Here is a 17,788-nt window from a genome sequence, read left to right as displayed (position 1 = left end):
GAAATGGTAATGCTTTACTATCTTTGGCGGAATGAGCAAGATCTCATTGAAAACGATAATGAGCAGACTTGCATAGCACATCGTATTCTAATTGAGGAAAATCAAAGAAAATATGATGTTTTTGAGCAAAGAGAACTTGAAAATGTTCTAGAAAATGAGGACATATCACTCATTGAAACTCGAGTAGTTAATTTCGAAGAAGATCCCGATGATGCCATACATTTATTTTGGTCCTATGAAGAGACAACTAATTTCAATGCCCTTAAGCTCAGTCGAATCCCAACAGAAGCTATCCTCTCAACTGCAAAAGACTCAGTTAAAGGAATTGGTATAAGTGAAAATGAGAATATTTTGGAATGAGTTAAACTTTTCAAAACTTCTGAAACGCAGGGACTGCCCTATGAATTGACACTAAAAACCTTCGCCAAATATATGATTACAGTGAATATAAACACGAGTGATGGCTTGGTTAATGGGGCAGCTGGACAACTTATGCAAATTGATTTCCATTATTCTTTTCCAAAAATTCTGTGGATAAAATTTTTGAAACCTTCTGTTGGTTTGATAGCACGATCAAAAAAGCCTCATCCTCTAGAAAGTTCTTGGACGCCAATTGAAAAAGTTATAAAATCTTTTCAATATATAAGAAATGAACAAATTTCAATTGAAAGAAATCAGTTTCCAGTTGTTCCGGCTAAGGGAATAACTATTCATAAAAGTCAGGGTGCCACATAAAATAAAGTTGTAGTTCATACTCGACCCAGAATGCCTAGAGCTTCAATATATGTCGCTTGTTGTCGAGCTACTTCTGCAGAAGGTCTATTCATCATAGGAAATTTTATTCTTTCTAACAAATTTTCTGAATCGGATCCTGTATTTAGGGAACTGAGGGAATTGAACACAAATAAAGCTCTAACAACAAGTTTCAATTTTATGATTTCCCGAACATCAGGACATCAAATTTTATTCCATAATGTTCAGAGTTTTCACGCTCACATTAATGATATAAAAAGCGACTGTTTGATGCTATCTTCAGATATTTTATGTTTTGTAGAAACTCGGAGTTATCCTTGCGAAATTTTTATATACCAGGATTTACTCCAATTATCGAACTGAGGATAAATAGCACGGAAACAAGCAACAGAAATAAACGGGGCATTATAATGCAAATTATAGTATTGCTAGCTCTATAGAATCAAAGGATGTAAAGAAAATTTATTCAGGACGCAAAGTTTTAGAAGCGGTTTTGTTTAAATGTTTCAATATTAATATTCTGGTTCTGTATAGAAATTCAGCTTTCTCTGTCAGACATTTAATTGTAGAACTTCAGGAAGTCCTTACTTCTGAGTTATGCAATCAAAATGTGCTAATTGTTGGTGATTTTAACATTTGTTTAATGTCTACAGGGACTACAATAAGAAATCTGCTCCAAGAAAAAATTTTTAGCTCCCTGCTTGGTGCAGAATATTCAATACACCTGCCGGTACACAAATTGATTGGGCATTTTCAAACATGGATCCTTCCCATGTTAATGCAATTACTTTTGAAACAGTACACAGCTATCATGATAGTATTTGTGTCTCTATTTCGAATTAAAGTTTTCAGACTTAGTGGAATAGTTCTTAATTTTTTTTTCCAAATATAATCGAATTGGAATGATATAGAAATTTTGACAGTAGTTTTTAAGACAATTTTTAGAAAAATATGTAAATAATCCAATTAAGAAAATTTAAGTTATATATATAATTTGTTATTATATAAGACATTATTGTAATATTATATATAAATATATGAGAGAAATTAAATAGTATAAGGAGAAAAGAAATATATTATGGATATATGTATAAGAATCTCTATAAAAATTTATGTTTGATATTGTAAATATTATATACAAATTAATATAATAATATAATTTTTGAAATTGTTAATATTTATTATTTTTAAACGAAACATGTATAATAATATCGATATAATAAATAAAAAATGTTATTCATTGTCCAAAAACGATTTCTTTTCATACTCCTCAATACAGTTGTAATGCATTCTATATAAAAATTATAAGCCTATACAACGATTTCTCATGATTTGTGTAAATTTAGTTTACAAATTGCTTTAATTAATTTCACTGTGAATGTAAATAACTGAGGCGGCAGTTCCTACTTCTAGTTATTAAAATATATAAAGAAATCTCAAACTTGACTTTGCGAGAGTATAAAATGTTCGGTTACATCCGAACTTAGCCCTTCCCTATTTGTTTAAATTACATATGTAATGAAGCATAGATTGATTTATAACTGTATATATTATATGGGTGAATATAGGCCTCCTGTAGAACCGAACACCTATAGAAGATCGGTAATGTGCCTACATTGCATCCTCAGAGGTGATAAGGAAAAACAAAAAATATGTAATAAACTTTTGTTTCGAAAATGTTTTTAAAAGTTATCATTACATCTCTGCGTCAGAAAAGGCAGATTTCGTTCAGGTGATCTCAGCTGTGTTACACTCAAAGGAAAACAGCTGATTCTTTTGTTATTTATAGGATCATACAATGATTTTCACTTCTAAAGCTAGATAAAATAAAACTAGTCGAAAGATACGATAGACTTACTTATTTAATTAACACAACACTGTATGAACAAGTTGGCAACTAAGGAACACTAGTACTTAAGGAAAAGGAACCTTATCTATGATCGTTAAAATAAAGCATATTCGCAACCAGATAGACACACTTACTCCACATCATAGAATTCAGAAAAGTAGTTTGTTTAACTTTTTCGGAACAGGATTGAAGTTTACTTATGGAATAATGGACGATGAAGATCGTCAAGAAATAAAAGGAAAATAAGAAGTAAACCCAGAAGAATATCAACGAGAAATTTAATTACGAAATTCAAACCATTACTGCAAACCTAAACCAACTTTATAAAGAATTATTATATTTCAAAATATTAAACAGAGTTGAATACATTATTAAAAGAAAAGTGAAATAACAAACTGCTAGAAAATCTAATGTACATTGACGCTAATATTATTAGAATTAAAGAAGTATTAATGACAATCCAAAATAATCTTTTAAGTAGAGATATAATAAAAGAAGAAGATAGTTTAAATTTTAATATTACCTTAAAAAATTAAATAAAATCAAAGTGGTAATTGTCACTGAAAACGGAAACATTGTAACATAAGTTAGGATTCCATGTTTTACTAAAGAAACATTTAAATTAATATATATTCAACTTATAACCAACATTAATGAAACAGAAATGTATAGGTATACAAGAAAATAAAATCGTATCGCTAAACGATATAGCATTTAAGAAGACCTACATCAATAACGAGTTGGAAGTATATAAAGACGGATGTGTTGAAAATTTGTTTAAGAACAAGATGCCTTGTAATTATAGGATAAATGACCAATCAAATGTCATTGAAATGAATACAAACCATATCTATGTAATTAATGCAAGGAATCAAACTATTTACCATAACTGTAGTCCCAATAACCTTACCATATGAAGATTGCAATATTGAAATCGATAAGACCACCTATTAACACCGTAACCCTCTCACAATTCAAATGTTACCAAATCCAGTAAAATTAATTAATGTAACTATCATGAAAAATCTAAGCATGGAGGAGATAAATTTTAGAAATATTGAAAATATTTAACAAATTACAGAACTCAGATATGAAAGGCAATGTAATGAATTATAGTTTATTAGCCATTATAAGTGTAATAATAATAATACTAATTATTCGCAAATATCGCTAAAGGAAGAAAACCCATATTAAAACAAGTTCCAAGTTCGGGTGTAACCGAACATTTTGTACTGTCGCAACTTGCAAGGATCAAAGCCGGGAAATTACTTCAGGTGTTGACAAAATTTTATATTATACAATATTAAAGGAATTATTGATCCGATTCAACCCATTTTTGACACAAAACATACTATTATCGAGTTTCATTTATTTATTTTATTATATGAATTTCAATTATATATATATATTACACATTGACCGATATTTTCAGTAAAAAGTCAACTATAGGCACTGGAGTCCACATATTCAGTACCTAGGGGCTTGAAGAGTTTTGGTTGGATTTAGACAATTTTTGGTCACAATGTGGCATACTTTAATTGCATTATTCACGCAAAGTTTTACCCCGATATAATCATTGTTACCTGATTTGCATAGTGGAAAGTGAAAGAATCAGATGGAATTGAAAATGGTGTTACATGGGAAGTAAGCGTGGTTGTAGTCCGATTTCGTCCCCGCACTATGACATAGAAACATGAAAAGAACGTTACGCACCGAATTTGGTTGAAATCGGTTAAGCAGATCCCAAGATATGGGTTTTCACCTAAAAGTGGGTGGTGCCACGCCCACTGTCTAATTTTGAAAGCGGTTCCTATAAAGTCAGCTTATACCATCTCAGAGATGGTTAATGTTTCTGGCGAGTTTAGTGCTTGATTTATCGCGCTTTTAGTTGTTTTTAACAGTACCGTTATATGGGGTGTGGGCGGGGTTATCACTCGATTACACCTATTTTCACACTGTCGGTAGAAGTGCTAAAAACGTTCGTTTTTAGTGAATTTTGTTACTATAACTTTCGTGGTTTAGGAGATGTGCACATTAAATCTATTAGGGGCGGGACCACTTTTTAAAAAGATTTTAAACTGCAGATGCCCCTCTCTTGTGTGATCCTGTATACCAACAGTATTGTATTTTATTGCGGAGCTTTGTTATGGCGATTTATTTGCTTTTGATAAAAGGCGTTTTGTGGGCGTGGTAGTGGTCCGATTACGCACATCTGCAATACCAACCGTCTTACGGTACCAAGAAATATGTGTACGGAGTTTCATAAAGATATCTCAATTTTACTCAAAGTACAGCTTGCACGGACGGACGAACAAACAGTCACCCGGATTTCAACTCGCCTCTTCATCCTGATCATATAGCAACATGTTGCAAGAATATAATTAATGTGGAACAAATTCCAATGCAAAAACCAGCGATGACCATTGATCAAATGATGGGAAGAATCAATTACATTTCTTCTTTGAATCGGGACGATTCATCTAACAAGGGGGGAGTTAAGAAATGCAACTGCTTTGGAACACCTCCATTTTGTTTACATTAAAGTCACGAACTCATCCGCAGCAGCATCTTCGGCGACAGCAGCAATTAACAGCGTCGGTTAAGCTAAGAATGAATATGTAAAATAAAGACAGACTCAATTTGGAGTTCAACCAAAATGGTGAAGTGTTATTTTATTAACTTGTTATACAAACTGACCGATCAAACTCAAATCCTTGTATAGAAAACTTTTTTTTTTTCGAGGTATCTTTACGAAATTTGGCATATATTGTTACTTAAAGCATCGCTACAAAAAGAAATTGTTCAGATTGGACAACTATAGCACATAGCTGTCATTCAAACTGGCCGATCAAAATCTAGATAAATATCTTTTTATACCCCTTTATGCTATAAAAAATTCCCTTGTGATGGTATTATAGCTTCGGTGCAGCCGCAGGGGTGGTTTCTACGAAAAAATCCCAGCAGAAACTGCTTGGAGAGGAGCTCGTTATGTTCCTTAACCGGAAGCATACGGGCCCACTGTGTAGGTGTTCGATTGGGGACATCAAGAGGCATCCCGTGATAGTCCGGAGTGCAGTGTTCTGACAGGTCTGGAGCTTCTTCGTCTGCGTGGCACTACATCCAAGCGACCATATTGGGGCTGCATAATTTAGGACCGGCCGGCCGATTGCATTGTATGTCGCCAGTAACGTTTCTTTGTCTTTTCCCCAAGAGCTGCCAGCAAGCGATTTGAGGATTTTGTTGCGGCTCTGTATCGCGGTCGTGTGAGGAGTGAAGGAGCAAAGACTGTCTAATGTAACGCCTTAAATTTTAGGGTTGTTTACCGTCGGAATTTTGGTGCCATCGACTGAAATGTTTAGATACAGTCTGTACTCCTTCGCCCAGTTCGTAAATATGGTCGCTGGGGATTTAGTGGGGGAGAGTGTTAGACTCCTTGCAGAGAAGAAGCGAGAAAGATCAGAGAGATAGCCGTTTACTTTCGAGCACATGCCATCGATTCCATTGCCCGACGTCAATATTGTACAGTCATCAGCGTACGAGGTCACGGGAATTCCCTCTGGTGGTTGAAGGAGTTTCGAGATGTAGAAGTTAAACAGTAAAAGGGAGAGGACACCAACCTGCGGAACCCCCTGTTTGATTCTTCCCAGTTTAGAGTTTTGACCTCGAAACAGTACGGATGAATGCGGACCGCTCAGGTAGTTCATGATCCACCGCTTCAGCCCTGGAGGGAGCGTAGATTGTTCGATGTCCTCAAGTAGCGTTGTGTGGTTGACTGTGTCGAAGGCTTTCGACAAGTCATGCTACGAGGATCGTTCTCTCGCAGGGTGGCTTCTGGTTTGGCCATGAACTATCTAGGCGTTTATGACGCTAAGTGCTGTGGTGGTGCTGTGCACTTTCCGGAAGCCATGCTGATGTTCTGCTAGACTAAGGTGGTGAGTGAACGTCGGGAGTAACCAGGCCTCAAGTGTCTTCACTACTGGGAAAAAGAGAGTTATCGGTCATTGGTCAGACTGGGAGTCATGCTGTCTGTGTGAGCTCCTTAGGGCCGTGGAGGTCCTATCTTGGCAACTCGACTGGAATGGCGGCGCAGTACTGGAAAATGGTGCAGGTTGCACAGCCATTGAGGCACATGTCGCAGTATTGCGTTGACAGCATGGGGCCACGTAACTCGTGGTCCACGCCCTATGTGTCTTAAGACCTGAACAGGCTGTTGTGGGAATTGCTTTCTTTTCTTGTGGTTTGTCTAAAGTTTCGCTAATATCTAAAAATAATTCCCCATATTCAATCCCTACAAATTTATAGAGTACAAAATCTTAGATTTAACTCGAACTATGTACTTCCTTACTTGTTAATAAATAGATATTTTCTTACCTTTGATCTTTACCAATTACAACAGTTTAAATTTATACACCCGAATTTTAGCCGTCCTAACTTGTTTTAAATACATATATGTACATATGTATGTACGAGTATGTACAATAAATGAGATGAGGATATCACCCTTGCACTTGCTTGCCAGTCTCCTCTTAAGCTGACGAGCTAAAACAGTTGAAGACAATATAATTTTGCGTACTATGTATAACTACGAAATAAGCACATCCTAAACCTGTAATATAGTTTTAACAAACTAATAACATGGATGCGTGCTGTTAATGTTGTTATAATCATTGGTCTGATAAGTATGGAGTTAATAGCTATCTTATTTAAAAAAGTTACGATAAAGTTAGTTTAAATATTAAATAATCATAAAATGTGTAGGAAATGTTGCGCAATTAAATGCATATACGTTTGTATTTTCCAATTATTTCAGATCATTGACTTATACAACCGGATGAATTAAGCTAAAAACTGCAAAAATAGGTTGAATATAACATAAGTAGACACATATCGCGTGTTCAGATCGATAGCTATCTAACTTTCATCAATAAATTGTCAGGCATCTTCGACATAGACTTAAATTTCACTTCGTCTTTAGGCTGCGTGCACACATTAACACCAAATTAAAACACCATTGATGTGCATACTCTTATATGTTATTAAGAGGCTCTTTTCTACACCTCAACAAAGGAGAAATGAATAATAGGCTAGACGACAGTGTAGACAAACAGACAGCTTAGCTACGTGCTTAATGCAGGTAGGCAAACATGCAACCAAGTATGAAATCAGCAGACAGCTATCAGACGGACAAGTACACAATTTATTACATATGTAGATATCCAGACATGTTAAAATACTTGTAACATATGATTATACTTATGTAAGAGCATTGAAGAGCTTTTAGCTTTGGAATACTCTATAAGTAGTAATATATATAGTACAGTAAAGACTTACAATTTAGACAAGTTAAGATAATCACATGATGAAATGTGTACGCACGAGCATGTCTGCATTTATATACATACATATTTACACTGTATTTATGTGTATGCATACATAGGACTACCAATGGCAGTTACCATTATACCTACATACAGAAATAAGTGTACTTATTTTGAACTCTACAATAACACCTCGACATATGCGGACGGATTTGCATGTATTCTTGCTATATCCCATTAAATAATGCTATAACAAATAAACGAATTTATCCTAATTCTAACTTAAAATTATTTAAGTGTTCTTGTGTTCTAGTTTTTTTCATTCTTACCTTTCTCTGCAAATGTGATGAACTCCTGTGTATCGCCTAGAAAATCATCCCCTTCGTATTTAGTTTGATCTGTTGACAGATCATATTTCCGATGGTGTAAACTATACCCATCTCTGTTTTCAGCATGCGTATAGGAATCACCAACATTATGAATACCACGATTCACTTGGTGATTTAATTCATCAGTCTCTATTTCGATTAAATCATCTTTATGATAATAAATTATATCACTATATCCCGGTTCATCAACTCCTAGGAAGTCTTTATTTGACTTTGGCTTACTAATATGCATAAGATATGTGAAATTATTCGCTATTTTGCTATCGTTTAATATCTTAGACTCGTCAAACCGGGCATGATGCAAATAATCGTTATAACTTACATTGAGAACTTTTTCAGCATCTGAACCTGGATTAAGAGAAATTGTATTTATTTTTTTGTCGTTGGCTTGAAGAAATTGTAAAGAAAATTTTAGTTCTGTGATACATACTATGTACCAGTATTATCGACCTTACATATATGCTTTTGATATGAATGTAAATACTTAATTTTCGGCAAATTTTTCTTAATTTCTATCTTATTGTATAATTATTTTTACTTAGAAATTTTTGAACATTTTTTTTCTTACCAAGCGTATTAGCGAATTCACCATTTTGAAAGTCTGGGATGTTAAGTAAAAGTTTTGTAATATCATTTGCCTTTGCTGAATGCGCTCGTCCTGCTTCTTTTGTGTTATCTACTTCCGACATTAATTTCCATTGATGCGATCCATTTTCACTGAAATCGAAATCACTGACAACACTGCGTATACCGTCTGCACGATATATGGTGTCCCATATAAATTGCTTGGGCAGAGGATGAGATACGTTGGGTTTTTGTTTTAAGCCAAGTTTTGTCAATATCTGCCTCTTAATGGACTCCAGACGAGCGTGATCGCTATGTGCACTATGTGCTGCGAATAATTTAAAAATAATTGTTTGTACTATATAAAAATAACATGAGTGAAATTGAGTGACACACGTTTGCATATTCCCACATAAGTAGTAAGGCAAAAAAATTTGTGTACTCATTCTAATGTAATAAATATTTTATCAGTTATAGTATGTTCTTCAATTCCGCTTCATTTAACTCACCTTCTTCATCCAAGAAATCTGCCTTCACTTTCACCCCTGGTGCGAGCCAGTCGTATTGTTTGCGATTGGTTATCACGATGGGATCGTTGTCGTAGGACCGGGCATGCTTGCCGTTTGTTTTTGTAGTTATTATGGAAGCGCGACTTCGCGAAGACAAACATTTGCCAATATGCATTCCTTTGCCATAAAGACTACTCCTTACCCCTTGCTTAATTTTATACTTAGCGGTGTCGGCAATGGCGGCAGTTGACCCCTTTTGTATAAATGACATCGATCCTTTGAATATTTGTTTATAGTTTGGAGTCAATAAAAGTAAGTTCGACGTTATCCGTGGTGGTTGCATTTTATGTTGTTGTAGTTGGGAAAGTAGGGTCGACGTTCGGAGTGGTTCAAGTGTTGTTTGTGCTGTATGTGTTACTGTTTGGGTTTGCGATTGAGACTGAGGATTAGATTGTGAAGATTGGCTACTACTATGTATACCACAGTTGACATATTTTGGACCTTCAAACCAGACCAGTCCAATAAAAAGCCAGACAAGATTCGGCCTGCTGCGGCTTCGGTTCAATCTCGTTGTATTGGCTGTAGTTGTTAATGGTGGTGTAGAAATCAGTGCAGGTGTTTGAGGTGGGCTTATTACATTTTTTCGGTTTCTATCGGTAAAGGCAGTTTTGGTATTTGCTAAACGCATTGCGGCCAACATTGTTAGAGTTGGTGCTTTTGATAATATCATGTGAACGGGGACTTTTGTGGCGATAGCTTTGCACGCATTAAAATCCAATATATGCAAACGAGAATTGTTGATGTCACTTAATAATGTTTCTTTTTCATTGTTTATGTGTTGCTGCTGTAGTTGGACGGATTGATGTTGCTGCTGATCTTGTTTATTCATACGTCGACGACGGCGCCGCCGTCTCCTCCGTCGGTGCCTCTTCCAATTGTTGCAAAAAATTTTGCATAAATTATTCATTTTTAATTGCTGATCGTGTGCAATGTTGACCATTTGTTGTTGTTGTTGCTGTTGTTGTTGATCTCTTGTTGCCTTAATTACGAGGGCAGTCGATCGGGGTATTGATATTTTAGTCTGAAGTACTATAACTATGTGTCTACGTATGTAATCTTCTAACTTAGTTAGTTCATAGTACAAACATTGGCCTAAATATATAGCGGTACATTGGATGAAATTGATAAAATCAGTTTTTTTATTTGATATTGTCTCGGCACAAGCAGTTTTTACCAAATTCAGAGTGTTAACCAATGTGTTAGCCTTGGTGATGTGTGAACAACAGTGTTGCGTACTTTGAAACCGATAAATTGTAGGACAGGAATACAATGCAGAAAGCGTGCTACTTATGCAGTTCATATTTTTCGGATCATATGGTCGAAAAAAATTCTGAAAGCACTTCAATTGTTGCGAAACTCTCTGCGCCTTAGTTTTATTTTCATTTCGCTGGGTTTTAAGGCGGTACTTTGGGATGTGAAGATTGAATTTATTACTTAAGCAGCTGCATGAATAGATTACAGATGTTGTACGAAATTTTAAGTAGCAACAGTAACAACAACATTGATTAAAGAAATAATAACAATGTAAATAATAGTAGCAATATATGCAGTGCGGAAATTTATAAGCATATTGCCTCCGATGCCAGGAGTAGCACTTATACCAATTGTTACAAAAACCGTTCGAAACTCTTTCAGAGGTACTATTGCTGCGACGAAAGCAATAAAAACACCAACAACAACAGCAAAGGTCGAATTCAATTATAGCCTGCAGGCAATCATTCCTATTGGTACTATTATCCTGTATGCGTTGACATGTGAATGCCTCTGTCGAGCGAAGTGGTACATTCCAATATGGTGATGCCTCAGGTAGTTTTATTGGCTTCATATGTTTTCCAGAATTTGGCTTAGATTTAAGCTTTGCACCTGATTGTTGTTCTTTAAATATTGAATTTGTACGTATGACGGAAATATCACGACCATACTTAAAATTTTTCGGAAACCAAATTATAAAATTATGCATCTGTGTAGATAATATTCCACCGTCTCTAGATATTTTCAATAGCTGCTCTTCAAAGAGATTAAAGTACCAATTGATTTGAGATTTTGCGTAATTATTGTCATGGCTTGCATTGACAATATCAAAGTAGTCAAACAATAGTGGAAGTATTGCAAAACTTCTGAGATTGTGATATAGTGGCTGGTGTTGTGAAAGTGATCCGCTACTTATGCGATAGTAGTCCTTGCTCTCGTTAGCGGAAATTAAAAATTTATTTTCTTTTATCTTTCCGCCACAAACGAAATATCTATAATAGCCAGAAATGTCAAGCTCTGTTATCTGTTCAATTTCCAATACCAAACAAGTTATTTGTTTTGGAAGCAGTTGATTTTCTTGAGGCATTATAATATATTGTCCATGATCTGCTACAATTTGCGCATAAGATGAAAATGTAACAGGGTTTATTATACCTGCTTTTAATAAATAATGCTGGCAAGACTTTTTACAGTTCTGTGCAATAATAGCTGTGGTTGCCACCATTGTTGGCAGTCCAGGAAAAAATATTAATTTTTCTCCTGTGGTATACAAACTGTCGGCAATAGCTGGAACGCTTATATCGGGTGACTCAGTAGTTGCTCCCTGAATAAAAAGTGCAAATATTTTCCCGGTTATTACTGCAAAAACGGTTAAATGCTTCTGATGAAGTATACAGAAATGTTTTTGTTGTTGATCCGATCTTCTCTTAAATTTTATTGTGCTGAATTTCAAAACATCACACACACAGTTAATGACAGCACTACGCTGATGTAAATCTTGCCGTGAATATGGCGTTTTCGTATAGTTTCGATGGTAGAAACAGCAGAACAGTTGCAGCCTTCGCCAACAAAGTGCAGTTTTCTTGCAAACATATCGCATAGTAATCGGAATAACCTCTATAAAAATTGCAAGTGTCATGCATAATACTATCTCGAGTATATCATCGCGGTAAAGTTGGTTTTTAACTCCAGGAATATCTTGTCCACTTTTTAATGTTATTTCTTTTCGCTTCCAATATTGCTTCACGCTCCATCTAAAATCATTGCATTTTCCAATATTATCTTCATGGTTGTCTTCCTTTTCTTTGTAATTTCTGCTATTGTTCAGGCGTTGAATATAATGGGCGGTATAATGAATTTTGTTGAAATTTTCAAAATTTTTGAGGATGTAGTAAAAACTTCGACGAAGATGTTGATGGACGCAGAGAAAGAAATACGCATTGAATGGGGTAACAATTGTATCTGTTTCTACAGGTGGAGTGATATATTCGGGGCATATATTTTTCATGATGTCTAATATTGGAACTCTTGATGATACTGTTTTCCATGGTCGATAGACGCTCGTGGCACTGGTTCCGTTGTTTAGGATTTCTGCACTGATTAGTGGCAGAAGAAAAAAAGCGAAATAAAACGGCTTCAAACAGCAAACCATACAAAATTTAGTTACTTTTATTACTTGCATAACCACATTTGATTTGTATTTTCTCACTGATTCCGTGTTCATTGATTACAAAACTTATTGGTCATCTTTACACATTTATATATTATCTTCGTTTATAAAGTTTTTTTCGCCGCAAGTCTATATGGCGCAACCTTTTTCAAATACACTCAAATTCTATTTCCCATGTTTGGGTATTTATCAACTGAGAATAATAATTGAGATAATGACAGCGCAGTTTCCCTGCATAAACTTTGTAAGTGATTACTTTAAACCTGTCGTAACAAGCATTTTGTCTTCAAGATTATCTGAAAGTCGATTATTTATACTCTCCACATCAAATTATTCAAACCCACGTGAAAGTAATGCCCCAAGAAATAAATACCAAACTTAAGGGTTTTCCCACATACCCTCCAAAACCGTGGGTTGACTTAGCATGGACCATGGAAGGAAAAGGAATCGATTTGAGAATTTACTAAAAGATCAATCATTAATAGCTGCATTCTTTTAATTATACAGTCAACCAAAACAAGGTAATAAGAGGTAACACTCAGCAAAATAATTATCATGGATAATATTCCCTTTTGTATAAAAATGCTCAACCGTGCACGTTAAAAAATTTGAAACTTCGAAATATACTATCTTAGTAACTTCTATGCTTCATTGTTTCAATGTAAGGATGCATGTATGTATATTTGTTCATTCAGTTGCCTTGATTTCAATACAATGTCCGAGCAATAAGTGTGACTTTAATCGACTGCATTGGAGACAAAAAAATATCCCCTTAGTGCCAGTAGTTTGACTACAACGGTGACGTTGCAAAAATGTTTATATGTGCCTATAAAATGCATATGATATTCATATTCACAAAGAAACACAACACAATTCCTTTCATGTAAATGGGGATATCTATTTACTCAATATGTCATTTGCATTGGGGTAAGCACGTATATTTATAAGTATGTGTGGACGTACCCTGCTGGGAAGGGCATTCGTTCAGAATAGCGATATATTGAATCGAACGTACAATAATTAGTATGTAAATATTTTCAACTGAACCTGAAGCCAACCTTTGAATCCTTTGTTGCTAAACACGTTGGATAGATTTTTGAATTATTAGGACATTCATACAAAATGCGAAATGTGTTCGCTGATTATTTTCGTACGAACATAAACGGACATTTATAGGGCTGTGTTCGTAATTCTATGCATATAGTAAGAACATTAAGTACGACTATTTTGTGTGGCAAGACTGGGGATGATTTACCCTCCTTCTTGTCTTTAAAGAAATACTACGAGTCATGGGGCTCGAAACAAGTGAAATGAAGGAAATGTACAAAGTAAACTATTCGCAAATGGTAGTACCGACTACGACGACGATATCAACAACAAAGCAAACGTTTACCAGACATACTACAATTGGCAAACGGCGACACTGTGTCGTCTATGTTGTTAAAGCTCAATGTTTTTGCAAGACTACATGTATGAAAGTTTGTTCAAAATCTACAAAAAATGTAGAAAATTAAAAGCTCTATGGAAATAACTGTTAATTAAATCGACTTATATTTATTTATTTCTTTTGATATAAACTAATAGAGATTATAATCAAAATATTTCCATATAGGGATTATATTCAAATTGCACCCAGCAATTAAATGCTGGTTAAAAATTTATTTTGAAATAATTTTTAAGAAAAGTCGGATCAGTAATACGACTTAAAGTCGGTAATATTGTAAATGATTAATTACATTCAAAGTAATTTTTAATTTGGAAATACACAGACTATATTACACAAACGGTTAATCACAAATTATAATGTAGTACATTTGTACTCATGATTGACATACATAACCCCCCATTTTATTAACAATGATTATTGAAAAAGACCTACTTGCAATAAATAAATATAATCAAAACAAATCACCATAATTTGCAAATACTTCGAAATTAATTATAAATTTACATTTTAACATTTTACACAACTGACTACGTAAGTATCGACTGTGCTCGTTTTGACTAGCAGATTTGCTATTTTTATTTGATTTTTAGTAAACTATTCCATATTTAAAAATCAGATCATTGTTTAAATTTAAAGTTCTATCTTAAAAACAATATTATTATTATAATGTGCTTTTAATTTGTACTTATGTATGCATGTACATGTATAAAAATTGTTAAGCACGTGCTGGTTATTTCCTTTGTCGTATATATATACATATATAAATATTTATTTGTAAGTTTTTCCTATATTGCAAACATTATTTCGGAAATAAATTTTAGAATATTCAAAATTAGAATACGTTTTATTTTGATATACAACATTTTGTTGAACAGGCCACCCTATATCAAAACGTGAATTATTCGTAGTATATAATAATATGTTTTAGTTACACAACCACTCTTAAAATGCAAGAAATCATTGGATTATTAATTATTTTGAACAAATTCAATATATTGTTCAAAGCGAAAATACGATTCGTAATTTCACACTGAAAGTTTCAATCAAGTTTACCCGGTACTCGCACTTAGAAACTCGCAACATTCAGTTGTCTGTATTTTTTCCTTTTTCACGATTTTAAATTTGGATAAATTCAATTAAATAAAATGCAGTATTTTTAAATTTATTGGAATGCAACGTATATCTACAATAAGCAAAATAACCGAAGTACTATAAATGTATGACGAAAGCTAACGTTGGCATTATAGTTATGCTCGTGTGGCGTGTTGTGACCGTTATGTTTCATTTGATTTGACCAGTTTTGCTAAGCAGTCAAACCAAAGCAACTTGCGAAAAATGGTGGTAGGAACAACAAGCGCCAGATAGGCTGCCAAGTTTACGAACACAGCGACATCAGTGGAAGATAAGCGGCTCAATAGCATTTAATATAACGAACAACATAAATTGGAATGCTGTAAAACATATAATTATCCCGCAACGTTTTGGAAATGAAACAAAATGTGTGAAACTAACAATATAACCAATCGGTAAGAAGATTCTCAGACACTGCAAACAAATCTTCTGGCTTCAAACACCATAGCACACACATATTTTTGTATATAACAAGTAAGGAAGTCTATGAACCAAACGATAAATTCTCTTGTAATTACTAAGACCTGAAAGAGGGCAATTCTTGGAAGAGATTCAAGTAAGGGAAATATTGTAAGAAGAGGAAAGTTATCTAAACAAGACGACGAATTCAGTATTTTTCTAAGATTTTCTCCACTAAAACCCATATTTTATTAAGGTACCTCATATCCCCACGGGATGAGAATAATGATTAGGTATATCAAAGTGTACATTTCTCACCTAACTTTTTATCCACTCGCAACAGGTTGCCACAGAGTATAATAATTTTGTTCACCTTAAGATTGTTTTTAAGACCTAATACTAATCGTGATACAGTTATAAAATTTATGTATTAGGATCCGAACAATTTGGAGCTTAAATTTTCTTTAAAACCTGGGCGTTACCCGGCTTTAATTGGTTTAAGATGTTTTTTTTTGTTTGCACAAGGTTAAATATTAATTCGAATTTCTTTACAGTCTTACTACATTGACCAAATGACATATATTTTCGTATTCAAATTAACGTTGGACGGTGATCATGTTTGAAGCCGCTGATCTTCATTTCGTTTGGTCCAAAGAAGATGATTTTTAAAATTTACCACCAGTGTAATAGATGGCTAATGCCAAAGATTTATTGATAAAAATTAAAGTACTAATTTACATTTATTTTAATGAAATTTAGTCATGAACTGAATACTCAAAATTTGTAGATAATGAAAAGATCTACAACTTTTGTATTAATACCCTTCTCACATAACCTCAATTTCAAATACCCCAGTTTTTTACTTTTATCTGGAGCAAAAAATTTATTTTTTTCACGAAATTTGGTGTAAACATACCTTCTTGTGTCCTAAATACACTGTATTTTTTTTTTATTTTTATTTCAAATATTTCACTTAAAATCGAAAAAAACTCTAATTTTCAGTAAAAAAAGCTAGCTGTTGATTGGAGAACACTTCGGCAAATGGATCATTTCGCTATGCAACTCGCATGGCGACGATATGTGGCAAGCATGAATTTTAATTGCAGCTGACGATAGTGTTATTACTGGTAGTGTTAACCAGAAATCGCCTGAGAGTTAAATGAATGCACCAAAGTGTAATACGTCATAAAGCAGATCATTCATAGTAGCTTTTAACCGACATTTATGTGACTTTATGCATTCGTAACAGATAATGATGTTGCTTGCTATCAAAACTTTGGTCATTGCTGAATGTTTCGCTATGTTAGTGCCAGTTCATACACATACTTTTTTGTAACCCAAACCTGTATATTGTATCGTAACTACGCAATTCAGCCTTTTTTTATATATGCAAATATGTATGCATAGAATAATAACTTTGAAAAGTTGTGAATAAGGAGAAAATTGTAATACTCAAAAATATTCAATTTAAATTCAGCGGTATTAAATGTAATAATACACGAGTATACATAATAAATTCTAATACAAATAGTTTTACTTTTTTTATATTTACATAAAATATTAAGATGTTTTCATATTTATTTCTTTTAACCGCAAAGGATCGAATATCATTTTACTACACAAGAATTGTAATTAATTTTAGGATGTTTTATAATAAATAGAAAAAAATATGAAGTAAACAAGTTATGGATTTTTACCACTTTCCAAAAGATTAGGAAATTGCTGTTATAAATTTGGTCTTGAAAATATTAGTAGCGGGTATTCAATACATTCTGGTGCATTAGGAAATTCCCGACTTAAGTATTTCTTTGAAACTATTAAGCGGGTATTATGCACATTGTTCTACCACAATTCATGGTAATTCCTTGCAAGCAAAACGTGAGACCACTATGCCAACATACAACTGAAATATGCAACACACTCTAAGTTTCGCGTAGCCGAAGCGTAC

At 33.9% G+C, this 17,788-nt stretch overlaps 1 protein-coding gene and 1 long non-coding RNA gene across 6 annotated transcripts in view; one reads left to right on the top strand and one right to left on the bottom strand.

Moving 5' to 3' along the window:
* The window catches only part of Actbeta (inhibin subunit beta), a 32,349-nt gene extending 16,526 nt beyond the window's left edge, over positions 1 to 15,823 (bottom strand). For 2 of the 5 annotated variants that reach the window (XM_070112760.1, XM_036367332.2), the window contains exons 1-3: positions 9,383 to 14,319; positions 8,878 to 9,201; positions 8,250 to 8,657 (exon numbers count right to left, since the gene is read on the bottom strand). In XM_070112760.1, the coding sequence (XP_069968861.1) occupies positions 8,250 to 8,657; positions 8,878 to 9,201; positions 9,383 to 12,917 (4,267 nt within the window). In that variant the 5' untranslated portion in view covers positions 12,918 to 14,319. Of the gene's footprint in view, positions 1 to 8,249; positions 8,658 to 8,877; positions 9,202 to 9,382; positions 14,320 to 15,363 lie in introns of those variants that run through there. The other 3 variants (XM_036367323.2, XM_070112761.1, XM_036367325.2) reach the window with 3 other exon arrangements.
* Positions 1 to 17,337, top strand: part of LOC118681715 (uncharacterized) — a 38,685-nt gene extending 21,348 nt beyond the window's left edge. Inside the window, exon 5 of the long non-coding RNA XR_004977405.2 lies at positions 16,843 to 17,337. This is a non-coding gene — a long non-coding RNA (uncharacterized lncRNA). The remainder of the gene's footprint in view (positions 1 to 16,842) is intronic.
* The last annotated feature ends 451 nt before the right edge of the window (positions 17,338 to 17,788 follow it).

The sequence above is a fragment of the Bactrocera oleae genome, chromosome X (genome assembly GCF_042242935.1).
Source record: "Bactrocera oleae isolate idBacOlea1 chromosome X, idBacOlea1, whole genome shotgun sequence".
Lineage (NCBI taxonomy): Eukaryota > Metazoa > Arthropoda > Insecta > Diptera > Tephritidae > Bactrocera > Bactrocera oleae.
This window is presented reverse-complemented; position numbering and strand designations above follow the sequence as displayed.